The 17,220-nt window shown below is 41.5% G+C and overlaps 1 protein-coding gene and 1 pseudogene across 2 annotated transcripts in view; one reads left to right on the plus strand and one right to left on the minus strand.

Moving 5' to 3' along the window:
• The window catches only part of Ankub1 (ankyrin repeat and ubiquitin domain containing 1), a 31,818-nt gene extending 20,280 nt beyond the window's left edge, over positions 1–11,538 (minus strand). Inside the window, exons 1-3 of one of the 2 annotated variants that reach the window (XM_034501300.2) lie at positions 11,237–11,538; positions 10,883–10,979; positions 8,794–8,937 (exon numbers count right to left, since the gene is read on the minus strand). In XM_034501300.2, coding sequence (XP_034357191.2) covers positions 8,794–8,937; positions 10,883–10,979; positions 11,237–11,319 — 324 coding nt within the window. In that variant the 5' untranslated portion in view covers positions 11,320–11,538. Of the gene's footprint in view, positions 1–8,793; positions 8,938–10,882; positions 10,980–11,236 lie in introns of those variants that run through there. The other variant, XM_076932412.1, reaches the window with a different exon arrangement.
• On the plus strand, positions 3,803–4,699 carry LOC117707777 (rRNA-processing protein UTP23 homolog pseudogene; annotated as a pseudogene).
• Positions 11,539–17,220: the final 5,682 nt, after the last annotated feature.

Here is a 17,220-nt window from a genome sequence, read left to right on the forward strand (position 1 = left end):
CCCTTATCACAAGCTTGCCAATCTATAGAACCTAACTCTACGGAAGGCGTCACATGCAGCCGATTTAAAGAACCCATGTATATAGAAGGTATCACATGTGTTTTGACAAAGAGTTTTAGTGTAGCTATGCCTTTTTATTGTACACACGGGATTGAGTTATTTATCACCAGAAAAAAATTTCACTAAACTACTCAGGTTCAGATTCTTGAAGTTTCAACCAACACTGGCTACTTAGTCATGTTGAACCAAACTACCTTTTTGCCTCTTGCAGTAGCAGAGATAGCCTGCCACCCCTGCAGATGCCAACTAATAGTACCTGTTAACTTAATAGTACAGTAGGACGCATCATAAAATAGGCATTTCTCTGTAAGATAAGAAATTTACGGGCCAACAGAATGGGCCCGTGGATAGAAACACCACCAACTCTAATGATCTGAGTTTAATACCTGGGACACACATGATGCAAAGAGAAAACCAACTCCCTTCAGTTGTCTATTGACCTCCACATGCACACTATAGCATGTCTGTATGTGTGTACTCACATGTGCACACACACTCAAATACATAAATATTTTTTTTAAAGAGAGAGTGTCTATAGTCGAAGGCATCTTTCTGTCTCCATACATGATATTCCTCCTCAAGCATTCTGAACTAAGGTTGTTTAGTTATGCCCAACCTGCCATGATGATAATGGGCTGAACCTCTGAAACTGTAAGCCAGCCCCAATTAAATGGTATCCCTTATAAGAGTTGCCATGGTCACGGTGTCTTTTCACAGCAATGAGAACCCTGAGACAGATGCTATTAGATAAACAAAACCATAAATAAATCATGGTTGGACGCATATAAGACTAGGTTTTCCAGAGGCTCACCTGCTACCATGTGGCAGCTGGCATGGGCAGGCAGAAGGTACCCACTGCTGTGTGGCTTGCCAGCCATGGATGCCACTACCATGTGCAAGGGCAAGTATGTGCTGGAGAGATGGGAGAGAAGAGAAGTGGAACGGTTTGAGCACTATGAAGAGAGGAAGAACTGGAGACAAGAGGGAGGGGAGGAACAGCCTGATGTGAATAGACTGAGCTACCACCCAAGGCCATAGCCAAGACCCAGCTTGTCTACGTCTGAGAGCCAAGCTATAGTCCATGGCCTTGCAACAGCAGGGATTTATGTTGATGTCCGTGGCCCATGTCACCATCAAGGCCATGCAAACATTCCTAGTCCGTCCTGCTACCTGAGGCCAAGTTGATTTCCAAGGGCTGGGCAGAGTTGGCCAAGCCTCTCACTAGCTTCGGCACTCAGGAGAGCTCCCCCCACCCCCAAGCTAGCTGTAGCACTTAGGGGAACAGGGCATGGGAGAGATGCTCTCCTCTCCTGCCCCTCACCACCTGCAGCAGACAAGACAGCTGGTCATGAGGACTTGAAAGCATGAGAGCTGGCCCCACCCCTTGCCAGCTGTGGCACTTGGGGGAACTGGCAGAGGCAGTGCTAGAAAGCTTGTCCTGATTGTGTAGGTACATGACCAACTCAGCTACTACCCAGTCCCAGATCCAGGGCTTTGAGTTGTTCCACTCTAACATTTACCCTCATGCACTTGTTGGACTGCATGAAGGGGCCAGTCCTGCAAATCCAAAACTACAGGATCTCCATGACACAGGGCAACAGCAGGATATCCAATGAGGATCCAGTATTGGTAGCAGAGCAGAAGTCAGAGGCCTTGAAACAGATCAATGTCTCACTGCAATAAATATTTGCAAGTAAGGATGTTTGGACAAAAGTAACATACTGTGTGACACATTCTGACACACTTGAAATACTTTTTGTTTGTTTTGTTATTTTTATTGTTTTCTTTTCTTTTGAGACAGAGATTGCAAGGGTGGAGGATGGATATGAGAGGGGAGGAGATGAGTGGGATTTGGGTGCATGATGTGAGATTCACAAAGAATAAATAAAGTTTTTAAAAAAGTATGATACATACAACTTCTTCTTACAAGAGACAGTGAACTACACACTGAACAGCAGCAGGTCTTTCAACCTCTTCAGACAACAAGCACCAAAAAACAGTGGGCACCTCTGGCAAAATCTACTCTTGTATGTATACAACCATGATTTATTTTTTTTCCCTCCTTTATGGAAATTAAAAAACAAATCATTCACTTGGAATGGAACTTAGTAATGAATCGTTTGGTTGCCTGGTACGGAAGAGGCTCTAGAATCAAGTCCCAACACCCAGGGTTGAAAACAAACAAGTAAATAAATGAATAAGAAATCACTAACAACAAATAGATTAGATTTTTCCCTTTGGAAACAAAACCACAAACAAACCAGTACATTATGGTAAAGGAAAAACTCAAAGGTCCAACTCTTTAGTCCAAACAAATGTATTCTATTTCAAGATGATAATTCCTTTCTTTGTCTTCAAAAAGTAGATGTAAACACACTAAAAATAATACGTGTACATTAGCAATGAAATGGAAAATATTTTATTAAAAACAAACAACACAAATGGAGGTTGACGTGGATCTGGATTCTGCTATCACTCTGCCTCAAAAAATTTGCAGAAACCAAAGAAGCAGCAACCTGCCCTTCCTGTTCCAGTGTGAACAAAGTGATGTCTTGTTTTGTTAAATGGACTCAAGTCCACTTGAGAAATCAAACAAACTTTCTTTCTTTCTTTCTTTCTTTCTTTCTTTCTTTCTTTCTTTCTTTCCCTTCTCTCTCTCTCTCTTTCTTTCTTTCTTTCTTTCTTTCTTTCTTTCTTTCTTTCTTTCTTTCTTTCTTTCATTTTTTTTTGGTGGGGGGGACACTAGCTGTCCAGAAAAAGGTGTACTTGGAAGTTGGGTCAACTCAATTCTTTCTGTAACTTTGTTCTGGCTGTGTCTGTGACACAGAAAGGTACTCCACGGGCTAGCAAGAGAGAAAAGTAAACATCAAGTCAAGCACAAAATCATGGATCTACAATCTGCCTGCCTTCAAAACATGCCAGGGCATGGCAGCACACACGGTGGGAGTAACCAACCAATGTCTGATTTGATTTAGCATTTCACTCAGTAGAGTACATATCTGGCATTGTTAGGGTAACCAAGGAACCAGAGTCTAGATAATCCAGAAATCTAGGGTAGAAATCAAATACTACTAATCTAAAACAAATAACAATAAAATGACTCCTAATGATATGTGGCTACATTCCTAGATAGGTCCCTTATTCAGTCTGCATCAGAACGGCTTCCTCTTCCAGAAGACAGGAACAAATACAGAGATTTACAGCCAGACATCACACATACACATACACATACACATACACACACACACACACACACACACACACACACACACACACACACAGAGAGAGAGAGAGAGAGAGAGAGAGAGAGAGAGAGAGAGAGAGCTCTAAATGAGACATTACCATCAAATTCTTCCCCTGAGAGTTCAAAGAACCCCACAGAAGAGGAGCTAGAGGGAATCGTGGAGACAGAGGGGATGGAGGACGCCAGAAGAACAAGGCTCTCTCTCTAAAACAACCGAGCAGAGCTCATCTGAACTCAGAGACTGAAGCAGCCATCGCAGGGCCTACACGGGACTGCACCAGGTCCTCTGCATATGCTGTAGCTTTCAGTTTAGTGCTTTTATGGGAGTCCTGAATGTGTGAAAGAGGGCATCTCTGATTCTTGTGCCTACCCTTGAAGCTCTTTTATTTTACTCTGGGCTTGTTTTGTCTAACTTTGGTATGATGGTTTTGTTTTATTATATTTCATTTTGTTAAAAAATTAGAAACCATTTTTTCCGAGGACTAGACGTCTAGGAGTGCGGAAGTGAGGCTGGGACCGGTCGGTCCGCTTGCTTAAGCAGGCATGAAGATCACCAGGCAGAAACACGCCAAGAAGCGTCTTGGCTTTTTCTGCAACAATTTTGGAGTCCGTGAGCCCTACCAGATCCTTCTAGACCGCACTTTCTGCCAGGCAGCGCTGCGGGGTCGCATCCAGCTGCGGGACCAGCTGCCCCCTGCCCCGCTACCTCATGGGAGAGACCCAGCTGTGCACCATGTATGTTAAAGGCGTTAGAAACACTGGGAAAGGAATTATACAGAGCAAAACTGACTGCACAGAAATGCCAGGTTCGAAACTTTCCTCATTTCAAGAGCACAGTGCATGGATCGGAATGTCTCCTGTCCATGGTGGATGAGGGGAACCCTCACCATTATTTTGTGGCCATACAGGATCAGAACTTATCTGTGAAAGTCAAGAAAACTCCTGGAATTCCTCTCATGTTCATAGTTCAGAACACTATAGTGTTGGACAAGCCTTCTCCCAGAACAGTGGCCTTTGTGAAGGCAGTGGAGGCAGGCCAGCTGGTCTCAGTGAATGAGAAACAAAGTATCAAGCAACTCAAGGAGGAGCAAGGCTTGGTTCCGAACCCTGAACTGAGGAGGAGAAGGAAAAAAAAAAAAAAAAGAAGGTGGGTGGCCCGAATCCTCTAGCTGCCTGAAGAAAAAGCAGAAAACACAGGATACAAAGTCCTGCTTTGGAAAAGAAAAGGCAAAGGAAACAGATTCGGAACAGATTCACCCTGAAAATATCTTCTGAGCAGCAGGGTACGGAAGGATGATTGATGATCGGTGTTGTGGTGTTCCACACTTTGAAAGACAGTGTGAAAACTGATTCCCTTTTCAAACTGTGAAAATGTTTATACAAAAGGACTAACTTATTTTTGTAAACTAATACTAGCACATACACTTTTGCCTAAAAAGAATGGTTGAGTTTTTCAGTGTGCATCTTCACTTGCTTGCTTTGGGGGATGCGTTTTTATTATTAAATTATTATCTTCAGTTTCTCCCCATTCTCACCCTCCAAGTAATGTGTGGTATATGCAGTAGTATGTATTTGTGAGCTTGTGTGTGTGTGTGTTTGTAAGTACATGTATATAAACTAGCCAGAGGTCAGCATAAAGTGTCTCCCTCTATCACTCTCCACTGCAATTTTTTGAGCCAGTTTCTCACTGAATCAATAACTTGCCAGTTAAGTGATACCGGATGGCCATTAAGCCCCAGAGATCCTCCTGTCTCCTTTTTGATGCTGGGATTGGCAGCATGCACTGTTGAATGTGGCTTTTTGTATGAGTCTGTAGATCTGAACTCAGCTCCTCATACTAGCATGACAAATTAATGTCATTTGTAAAAGTCAGTTCTTAAGAGTAATAAAAGGGGAAAGGTACCTATTTTTTGTATATGGCAATAAAATTTGTAAAAGATTTTAAAAAAAAATTAGAAACTAAGAAATACCGGCAGACCTTGGGGTTATCATCCTAGTGATGGTGGTTCAGAAGCATCCTGGCCTGGTCACAAGGCTGCTAGCCTGTCCAGTGCCTGCTGTAAGGAGGAAATGATGGCTGTGCCCATGCTCAGCTGTTAAGAGCACTTTCTGACCTTGCAGAGAACCTGGTTCAGGTCCCAGCACCCACATGGCAGCTTACAACCACTTAGAACTGCAGCACTAGGGGATCCAGTGCCCTTTTCTTTTTTTCAGGGCACCGAGACACACATACACAAAAATAAAAACAAAAACAAATATTTAAAAACAAAAAAATGTTCAAAGCCTGGAGTGGACTCTCAGAACTAGTTCTATGGCCAGATTTAGACACCATTTTCTGCTATGTAAGTGCAGATCCTCACTTTCTGTTCTTCCTCAAGAGATTGACGACTATCTAATGGGCTTTGAACAGGTTTCTTTTCCGTTTTAATTTTCTGTGGTTTGTTTCTGCTGCTTGTAACTAAGGACAGGGTTGTAGAAAGAGAAAAAGCCAAGAACACCGAGAAGCATGTTGCCTTGGGGTTAGAGGAGAGAATCCAGGCCCTGAAAACCTTCAGCATCCTGCAGTGGTCATATGCCTTCTTATTAACCTTCGACCTTGGCTCTCGATGCTTTCATGGGCACAAATACTAGGAAATATTTAAATGTATTTAACAGTACATCACCTAAATATTTACCCAAGATCTCTTTATCACATAAACAATACTTCATGAACTACACAAAAATATAAGCACAATAAGAAACAACTACCTGGGGTTGGAGAGATGGCTCAGCGGTTAAGAGCACTGGCTACTTTTCCAGAGTCCTGAGTTCAATTCCCAGCAACTACATGGTGGCTCACAACCATCTGTAATGGGATCTGATGCCCTCTTCTGGTGTGTCTGAAGATGGCTACAATATACTTATATACATAAAATAAATAAATCTTTTTTTTAAAAATGCAGTGGTGGCACACACCTTTAACCCCAGCACTTGGGAGGCAGAGGCAGGTGGATTTCTGAATTTGAGGCCAGCCTGGTCTACAGAGTGAGTTCCAGGACAGCCAGGACTACACAGAGAAACCCTGTCTCAAAAAACGAACAAAAAAAAAAAAAAAAAAAAAAAAAAAAGGAAAAAGAAAAAAAAAAGGAAACACCTACCTGGGTTTAATTTCAACTTGTACTTTTTTTTGTTTTGTGTTTTTTGTGTGTTTATTTTGTTTTGTTTTTCTTTGTTGAGACAGGGTTTCTTTGTATAGTCCTGGCTGTCCTGGAACTTGCTCTGTAAACCAGGCTGTCCTTGAACTTATAGAGAGCCACCTGCCTCTGCGTCCCTACTTGTACATGTTTTAAATGAAAAAAAAAAAAAAAAAAAAAAAAAAAACTACTCATTTGGTAACCTTTTGAATTCAGCACGAGTTTCTGGCTTTTGTCATATTTCTTACTTATGCTAAAGTAAGTTGAGACGCTTTCCTATATTCTCAGAAGGCAGAACTAACTTGCACACAGCAACATTAATTAAATGTTGCAGAACAGGGACATTATTTACATCTGTATGTATACAATTATGCAATAAAGCAATAATGTGTTGCAAAGCAGCCTCTGGTTACCTGAGATAGATCAAATGCATAGCTGCATTCTTTAGGGCATGCAATCTTTTTTCGGTGGAGAGTTTTTATTATTGTAAGTTACATACAGTAAATACTGTGGATTTTAGGAATAGCCTGCTTAACCATCTAATTGAAATAAAAACCAACAAGAATTAAGTAATTCTTTTTCTTCAGATTAAAGACACCATTTTTCTTCTTAAAGTTTGTGATAACAAACTCTAGATGTGACTCCAGTCACAGAATGAAGAAGAATAAAATCTGTAAACTTCCCATAAAGTGTGAGTTTCTGTTTTTTGGGTTTTTTTTTTGTTTGTTTGTTCGTTTTGTTTTGTTTTTTGAGACAGTGTTTCTTTCTCTGTGTAGCCCTGGCTGTCCTGGAACTCACGCTGTAGACCAGGCTGGCCTCAAACTCAGAAATCTGCCTGCCTCTGCCTCCCAAGTGCTGGGATTAAAGGCGTGCGCCACCACCGCCCGGCAGCAATTCTTTTTCTTCAGATTAAAGACACCATTTTCCTTCTTAAAGTTTGTAATAACAAACTCTAGATGTGACTCCAGTCACAGAATGAAGAAGAATAAAATCTGTAAACTTTCCATAAAGTTTGTGATGAAACCCTGTGTAGATAGATCAGCATGCCAATGATGGCTGTGCTCTGTCCTGATTCTCTCAAAGAAACTGTTTTGCCACTAAAGTCTATTCCTTGCTTTAGATGGCCACTTTGTATGACTTGGATATAGACACTGTTTTAGGGGTTTTATTGTGTTAAACACAATGACCAAAGGCAACTTGCAGGGGAAAGAGTTTATTTCAGCTCATCCTTCAATATCACAGTGTATCACTGCAGGATATAATCCAATAGTCTCTGTTCTTGTAGAACCAACCCAAGTGTGGTACTACCTCCTGTGGGATGGGTTCTCCTACACCAATTATCAATCAAAAGCATACCCCTCAGTCTTGCCCACAAGCTAGTCTGATAGGGTAATTTTCTCATTTGAAGATCCCTCTTTCCAGATAATTTACCTTGTGTCAAGTTAACATAAAACGAGCCAGTACAGATGCTTCGTCATCATTCTTATTATTACTTAGAGTTTCATCCTCATCACACCACTGCCCCTAATCCTTATGACCCAGGAAGTGACCTCGTCAACTCCATTCTGTACAGATATTTAAGAGCCAACCCTTAGACTTTCTGGTCTATGGTGAGTCTTGTGATGATGGGATGGGGCAGATGGCAAGGGATGAGGCAAGAAAGAAAGATGGAAGGGCAGGGGATGGGGAAATAGTGCATCTGTATCTTACTGGCCTTTACAAGCATGAAGCCTGCATAAGACCATGTGTCCACTGAAGAGGCCACAAGACAGGGAAGGCTGGTGAGATGGTGCAGTGGTTAAGAGTGTGTACTACTCCTGTAGATGACCTAGGTTAGGTTCTCAGTGCTCATGCAAGGCAGCTGACAACTGTGTCTAACTCCAGCTCTTGGGAGATCCAATGGCCCTGGCTTCTGATGGTAACTGCACTCATACACATGTACACGCATACATATAATTAAAAATAGATCTTTGGGGGGCTGAAAAGATGGCTCAGAGGTTAATAGAATGTACTGCTTACAGATGATGATCCTCAGAATCCACATTCAGTGTCTTTTTTTTTTTTTTTTTTTTTTTGGTTTTTCGAGACAGGGTTTCTCTGTGTAGCCCTGGCTGTCCTGGAACTCACTCTGTAGACCAGGCTGGCCTCGAAATCAGAAATCCACCTGCCTCTGCCTCCCAAGTGCTGGGATTAAGGCGTGCACCACCACCACCTGGCTGAAAAGCTTTTACTAAGTTGTGAAATTACTTAGTTGAGCCATTCACAACTTCCCTCCAAATGAGAGAGACATCTTGGACAAACATTAGTCTATCATACCTTAACAAAGCATTTGAGGGTTGAACAGAAAGATATTCCAACATCCGACAGACTCCAGCTGTTCCTTAGGGCAGCTCCAGCATACATCAGCTCAAGATACCACCTGCCTTGTTTGTCTTCAGAAAGAGGAACGTGGAAATAATCCTTAAAAAGCAATGACATCATGAAAACCGCCTGTCTCTTCCTTATCGGGCAGTGCTCCCTCCACCTTTTCTCTCCTCCCCTCTTTTCCTCCCTTCTTTCCTCCTTTCCCAGACAGCATTTATAATTGTTTTAGAACAAAGGGAAGGAAGACTGGATAGGGTTCTTAACTATGGTCCTATTGTTCCCATAAGCTTATAAATAGATTTTAGATGGGGAAAAACCCTACAACTTCATTTTAAAAATGTATATTTACATTTTATGTGCGTGAGTGCTTTGCTTGCATGCTTGTCTGTCTACCACACATGTGCTTGGAACTTGGGGAGGCTAGAAATGGGCATTGGAGAGCCTGAAACTGGAATTACAGCTCTCATGTGAGTATCGGGAATTGAACCCAGGTCCTCTAGAAAGAACAGTCATTGCTTAACCACTAAACTCTCCGATTCACAAACTCAGGTCATCTGTAAGCAGTGCATTCTATCCCTACAGCTTTATTTTTGTTAACTCTAAGTGAAATTGAGATTTCCCCTCATTAATTTTGTTTAATTGACTCACTATCTGTAGCTATGTCTTTGTTGCTAATTGCAAATTACATTTACTTGCAGTTTATGTTACAGTTGTTACAGATATTTCAGAATATCATGTATACTTATCACTAATTTGAAAGTTGTTAAGTGCATTGTTAGAACCTGTTAACTAATGTTAATAAAACCCCATACCCCATATCACTGTATCATAAATTTGATTTTTATTATTTGAAGATTATATTTAAATCCAATTCATCTTTTTTTTCATGTTTTCTTTGAGAGAATCCCTTTCTCTGTAGCCCAGGCTGGCCCCCATCTCTCATCCCTCCTGCTTTAGAGTCCATAGTGCTAGAATTATAAGTGTGTATCACCTTGCCCTCTATGGTTCTCTCTCTCTTTCTCCTCTTTGCATCCTCTCTCTCTCTCTCTCTCTCTCTCTCTCTCTCTCTCTGTATGTGTTTTATGTGGTTCTATTTTTATCTGTCATATTTTATGCATTTAACAACATTCTAAGAGACTTTATCACACTTCCACATAGATCCATGACACATATTGGGTATTATCTCCTGTGTGAGATCTAGATTGCAATAATCTACCAAATGCTAACAATCCTCAGGAAATACTCAATAAAGCTGGGCATGGTGACACATGCTGTTAATCCCAGCACTTAGGAGGCAGAGGCAGGCACTGTGAGTTTGAGGCCAGCCTGGTCTGCCATCAGAGCTATATAGTGAGACCTCATCTTTTTTGCTTTTTATTTTTTTTTATTTTCATAATTTTTAAAAATAATTTTGTGAGACCTCATCTTAACAAAATAAAACAAAGCAAAAAAAAAAGAGATATACTCCTTAATAAATGAGAGTGACCACTTTTAAATTAAATATTTCATGACTGTTTCTTATTCTGGCAGTGTGATCTAATGCCCTCTCTGGGTTTTCTCTGAATACCAAATAAAATCGATGCCCACAGTTTCACTGATATCTTTTATGTCTCCAAAATCCTTCATATCTGTTTGCTTACCAAACAAAGCATTTGTCAGACAACTAGCACACTTTGTAGGTACTAAAGTTAGTGTTATATTTTTTGTCCTTTTATGAATAATTGCAGTAAGCTATCTGGTCCAGGTACAACCCATGAATTCACTAAAGAGAAGTGAAACTTAACAACTGCTCCCCCACCCTCCATCAAGAATTTACTGCCTCAGTTTGTTTTCTTATCTAAGATCCCCAAATATACCACATTCTTATCAACCTATGCAAACAAATATGCAAAGTATGCAAACAAATAGTGGTATTTTCTAAAACCTCTTTGTTCCTTGTGTTAAAAATGTACCCAATCATATCTCTATCCTCTGCAGATCTTCAATTGTAAGGCATAATTAAACCTAAATACATCTTAGTGACCCTTGAGGAAACACATACCTTTACCATCTGCTTGATGGCTCCCACCGACGTATGTGCTTCAACATCGAACGCTTCAAAAGATCCTTCAAAAGCTATGAAAATCCTCATTGTGCATCTCAAAAGCAAGCCAAACAAAACCGTTTTTAAAGATAGCTGGGAAAAATTTCCAATTCACAATTGAGGACAAAATTGATGGCCAGAGGCAGCTGTCATTGTCTATTCTCCACAGTGACTTAAAAGACCATAAAGAGACACATCCAAGGTTGGTATCCCAGTATGGGACAGTCTAGACAGTGGCTCTGTCGGAGGAAATGTTTCTCTCAACACAATCACGATAGCCACCTGGTTCTCAGATTACAGAAACCAGCTCACCTGACAAAGGCAGAGGCAAGTGTGAGCAGGCTTCTGACACGTAGATCATACACATAAGTGACACTTGGTGTTGTAATTGCCATCTCCTAACTTTTGAATTTATCACTCAAGAAAAGCTGGTCAAAGAGCCCACCAGAATCCAGGCTTCATTCGGGTGCGCGGTGGACAGCGAAGCAAAGGAACTTGATGCTGTTGAATGAGGTGGTCCTGAAAATTCTCTGTAAATGTCTGTGTGGAAGCATTCTAGTTTCCATAACAACTTTGTGTACTTGTTCTCTGGCGGTGTGTCCAGTCCTGCCATGGGTTTACAGAACAATACCCATTTGTGCCAGGGAAACGAAAGTGGCCTTTCCCTTCCCATCCTTGCATAATAAAATTTGCTGCATAGCAACACAATATAATTGATATTTCTTTTAGTCTTTGTGCTACTCAGGACAATTTGCTGTTGTGATCTCTTTCTACCCCTCTTAGCATCAGTGGGAGTGTTCTCTCTCTCTCTCTCTCTCTCTCTCTCTCTCTCTCTCTCTCTCTCTCTCTTTTGTTTTTTGGTTTTGTTTGTTTGTTTGTTTCGAGACAGGGTTTCTCAGTGTAGCCCTGGCTGTCCTGGAACTCACTATGTAGACCAGGCTGTCCTGGAACTCAGAAATCTGCCTGCCTCTGCCTCCCAAGTGCTGAGATTAAAGACGTTTGCCACCGCTGCCTGGCTCGCTCTTTCTTTCTTTCTTTCTTTCTTTCTTTCTTTCTTTCTTTCTTTCTTTCTTCTTTCTTTCTTAACTTCTCTCATACAATACATCCCAACCACAATTTTCCCTCCCTCTGCCCTTCCCAGCTCCTCTCCACTTTCTCCAATGAACCTCCAGGTCTACTCCCCCTCTGTTTCCCTTAACAACAACAACAACAACAACAACAACAACAACAACAACAACCATATCTCCAAGAGATAACAGCTAAACAGGACAAAATAAGACACAACAAGACAAGGCAAAAGCTCTCATATCAAGGCTGGACAAGGTAACCTAATAGGAGGAAAAGAGTCCGAAGAGCAGACAAGAGAGTCAGCGATACACCCACTCCCACTGTTAGGAGTCCCACAAAAACACAAAGCTAACAGCCATAACGTAGACACAGAGGACCTGGTGCAGCTCCATGCAGACCTCATGCTGGCCACTTCAGTCTCTGTGAGGCCATGTGAGCCCTGCTTAGTTGACTTGGTAGGCCATGTTCTTCTGCTGTCCTCCATCCCCTTTGACTCATACAGTCTTTCCTCCCCCTCTTCTGTTGGATTCCCCTATTTCCCAGGAGAGGGACCCAATGGAGACCTCAAATATGGATTCTCTGTGTATCGTCTGCTTGTGCATCTCTGCACCTGCTCCCATCTGCTGCTAGAGGAAGCCTCTCTGATGTCACCCGGACAAGGCACCAATCTATAGAATGTCATTAGAAATCATTTAATATCCACTTCTTATCTTTCTTCCTTCCTTCCTTCCTTCCTTCCTTCCTTCCTTCCTTTCTCCCTCCCTCCCTCCCTCCCTCCCTCCCTCCCTCCCTCCCTCCCTCCCTCCCTCCCTCCGTTTCTCTCTCTCTCTCTCTTTCTTTCTTTCTTTCACTTTTTGTCAGTTGTATTTGTTTCTACCCAACATCTCAGGGCTATCCAGGCAGTATAGGACATAGGCTTCTTCTCAGCTCGTGAGCCTTAATTTAAACCAAACATTGCTGAGGACAACACCTACACAACTTGTGGGATGTAGAGAGGTCAAGATAGTACCTGCGTGGAGCCTTAACCTTATGTTCAAATGCAGTAGTTTTCAACCTTCCTAATGCTATGTTTATGTTGTGGTAACCATAAAATTATTTTCATTGATGCTTCACAACTGTAATTGTGCTACTGTTATGAATCATAATGCAAATATCTGATATGGAATATACCTGATATGTGACCAGGGAGAAAGAGGTGTTCAACCCTCAAAGGGATCTCAACCCTTAGGCTGAGAGCTGCTGTTCTAGTCTCTGGCATGAGAAGGTACTCCTCAGACCAGTGAAAAAGAAAGCTGGACACTAAGCAACTCTCTACCTACAATCTGTCCTGTCTGTAAAATGTGCTGGGCAAGTGGCGGTTCAAAACTTGTGGGAGAGCCCAACCAACGTTGGATGGGAATTTTTTCAAACCCGATTCACCAAGTGACATTAAGCACCATTGCTCAAGTTATAGTGCGAGTATTTCTCTAGAGCTGAAAATCTTTCATCTGTAATCCTCTGTATGAGACACTCGCTCAATGTCTGATATTTTCCCCCATAGGTGTACATCTGCCTTCTTGCTGACATATATCTGACTTAGGATAGGACCACTATTTTGCATTTCTTTTGATTCTTAATAGCACAACTCGAGTTACACGATAGGTGCTCGGTACATGTTTATCTAGTGGTGGCTCATGTTTGTAACCTCAGTGCTCAGATGGCTGAAGAAGGAGGCGTGCCATGACTTGGAACCCAGTCAGAGGTATGGAATGAGACTGTCTCAAAACAAAAGTAACGACAACAGCACAAATGAACACAAACTCCCACACACTTATGTGGAAGTTTATGAGTCCCTTCTTTTTCCCTGCCTGAGTTCCAGCTGTAAGAAATTTGAAAGAGTAGGAAGTATAAATAGGGGGTGGGAGGTTGACTGTAAGGCTCTCCCCCTCCCACCTCTTTCTTGTCACATAATTTTCAAACCTTGCTTTCACTATTTTGATAGAGAGCATACTAATGCAAAGTGCAGCTAAATGCTTTGGTTCTCTGAATATACCGTCCCACCCACCTCCCTCAGTAACTGTGTTTGCCAACTGCTAAAAGTGAGAAAAAGAAATCGTCTTCAGTTGTTGGGTAGTACTTTCCAGAAGTTAGGAACTCTTTCAATGGCTGACTGCTGTAAAACTGCCAAGATCCCACCCTGTTATTTTAAGGGTAGGTGTGGCTACATCTGGAATGAACTACAATCCAGAATTGGAGGGCACACCTATGATCCAAATTTTGATACTGGAAGACATAGGCTTTTGACCTGGAGATCTTGAGGCATGGTGGCCATGAAAAGCTTAGGCCCAGGCAAGGTAGTACTCACCTTTAATCTCTGGAGACTGAAGCAGGCAGATCTTTGAGTTCAAGGCCATCCTGGGACAAAGCAAGTTCAAGATACAGGTATGGTGGTACACAACTTTAATCTGGATCACGCTTCTGCTGGAGGCCTACATAAAAACATTGAAAGAAGAAGGAAGATAACTCTTCTTCACCTGCTTGTACTTACTTGCCAGAACATCTGTTGGAACCTACTTCTTGAGGATTCTAGCTTATATAGAAGACCAGCTGAAACAACTAGCCTCGTAGGACTGGGCAACTACTAGATGTTTGGACTTCCCATCCATAGCTGCCCGTTGTTGGGTTAGTTGAACTACAGACTATCATTACAATAAGTTCCCTTAATATATAGAGACATTCTATAAGTTCTGTGACTCTAGAGAGCCCTAACTAATACAGTAGGTGACTGTGCAGAGAATCTTTGCATACCAGGCTCTGGATGGACTTTATATTTACAACTCCACTCATCCCTTTCTTCTGCTTATTTCTTTCCATTTTTAGTTGTTTCTTAAGAGTGTGACATCTGAAAGTAGCATGCACGTGTCACTGGACATTTAGAAGAGTTCTTCCAGAGTCTCTTTATGTTACTAAGGAATCAGGGTCCCCACAGAAGATTGTAGTTTCATTATTAGTAAAAGAACATAAGGACCAGCCTCTCGAAAGAAAGCTTAAGGACAATTTTATTAGAATTTAAGAGAAAAACCCTAAGGCAGGAGACTTGTCAATCTTGGCAGCTGCCTAGGGTAGGGAGACAGAGAATAAGACAGAAAGGCATGCCTTTTTGAGTTAGGCATGGAAGTTTAGCAAGCAGCCACAGCAGACAAGCCACTACATAGTATAAGGGCAGTAGGGAGGGCTTTAGAAAAGAAGTGAGGGGGAATGTGTAGAAAACAGAGAGAAATAAATAAATGAAGGAAGGAAGGAAGGAAGGAAGGAAGGAAGGAAGGAAGGAAGGAAGGAAGGAAGGAAGGAAAAGATAGCTGTTTCTGAGTAATTGGGAAAGTCGGGCCAATTAGGAAGCTGCATGGCTTCAGCTCTGTAAGCAACTGCTGGAGGGAGGAGTTCAGAAAAAGAAAAGTACATTGTCTGGGGTGATAGTGTAACTATTTCTCCCATTTCTTCCTTGGTATTGGGTGAATTCATCCTCCTGAAGGTTGGTCCCTTAGCCCGACAATTGACCTGAGCACCTGGATCAGTTTGTAAGGGAGGAGATAATGGCAAGCCTCCACCCAGAGGCAGATCTGTTCTTTTGGGTGTTGAGTGCTAGGGTTTTTTTTTTTTGTTGTTGTTGTTTTGTTTTTTTTTATGGGCTTTCAGTGCTACTGGAACACATTGAAATTCTTTCTCAGGTTCTGCTTCCAGAGAATTCCAGTTAAGTTAGAGGATCCTCAGGAAACTTATATGCGTCACACACGCCACAACCAAGTGGTCTGTAGTTTCCTGAGCTGCATGTTCCATACACACATTTGTCACACTGTTGTTGAACTGCCTTTTGAAAGTCATGAGCAAGTCACGTAAAGTGAGGGAGCTGCTCCCTACCCCAGGCAGCCTGCTTGAACTGTGAACCTCATTTCAACATCGTTTGGTTGAACTATAATTAAACAGTGTTTTCTGCACTGAAGGTAAATACCAGTTAGTGGTTGAAACTATAGTAATCAGATTGGGAACCATGATTGAAATATCTTACTCTAATATATAGCCAAGTTCAAGGGAAGTTACCTGTTGTGGCAAATATTATTTTGGGGTTTTATAAACCTACTTATACCATATAGTTCCCAAATAAAAGACACAAAAACTTTTATATTTATAATCAGCTTAAAAGCACTAGAGCTGGGCAGATATCAACCCTCTATGATATTTTTGTCTACTTCCCTATCAATAACCCCAAGATATCACTTGCTATGTTCTGCCTCGGCCAATCCTACTCCACAGACGGGTCCTCGTGGCTGTGCATTCAAGATCCACTTATCCCATGGCGACTTCCTCCTTCTTCCTCCTCCCTTCTTTCCATCATGGTCCCTACCTGAGAGCCCAATTGTGGACCGAAGCCCGGCATAACTCCCTTTTGCCCACCTATAGGCTGCAGTCATCTTTATTAACCAATCATGGATAACTTGGGGGGCAAAGGTTCCACAACAAAGGCTGGTATATGCGAGGATTTGCTTGTCTTGGAGCAACCAGATCTGAGAGTACAGAATTTATCATTTGAAGACAAACACCATCAGACTAATCCCCTGCAGCTAGCCAGAAAAAAAAAAAAAAAAAAAAAAAAGGACATATACATATGAAAAAGAAAAAGGTAAGAGAGGGAGAGAGAACAAGCCTCTGGTTTCTACTGCTTTGAGTTTTGTAAGACTCTGCTCTTATGAGACATACTCACCTCATTCTTTCTAAGCATGTACAAGTTAGTTACTGTGACTTAAAACCAAGAGTCCATCCATCAAGATTCAGAATCTGATGGAATAGGAATGTCCATGATTTTAGGCGTGGTAACTTTGTGTTATTCTTAGGATGCTAGGCAAAATTTTCCAAAAAGAGAGATAAATATTGGAAAAGAGTAACTAAAATTATCCCTATTATAGAAAAATTGATCATAAAATTTTAAAATTACAACCAATCTTATGATGGTAAATTATTCAATTTGATAATTGTATACAAGTTTTTAGGAACAGATGTAAGTACATAATACAAGAAAATACTTCACTGGTAAAGAGAAAGAGCATATTACAGATTGACTTTAGGAGAAGCTTGTTAAATCTGCAGAAAATAAAGATTAAAACTGATAAACCAGAAACAAAACTTGAAGGGTGGACTGGCATAACATGACCTTAGACACAACACCCAACTCATTAAATAAGCCAATTCTTCCT

The sequence above is a fragment of the Arvicanthis niloticus genome, chromosome 4 (genome assembly GCF_011762505.2).
Source record: "Arvicanthis niloticus isolate mArvNil1 chromosome 4, mArvNil1.pat.X, whole genome shotgun sequence".
Classification (NCBI taxonomy): Eukaryota; Metazoa; Chordata; class Mammalia; order Rodentia; family Muridae; genus Arvicanthis; species Arvicanthis niloticus.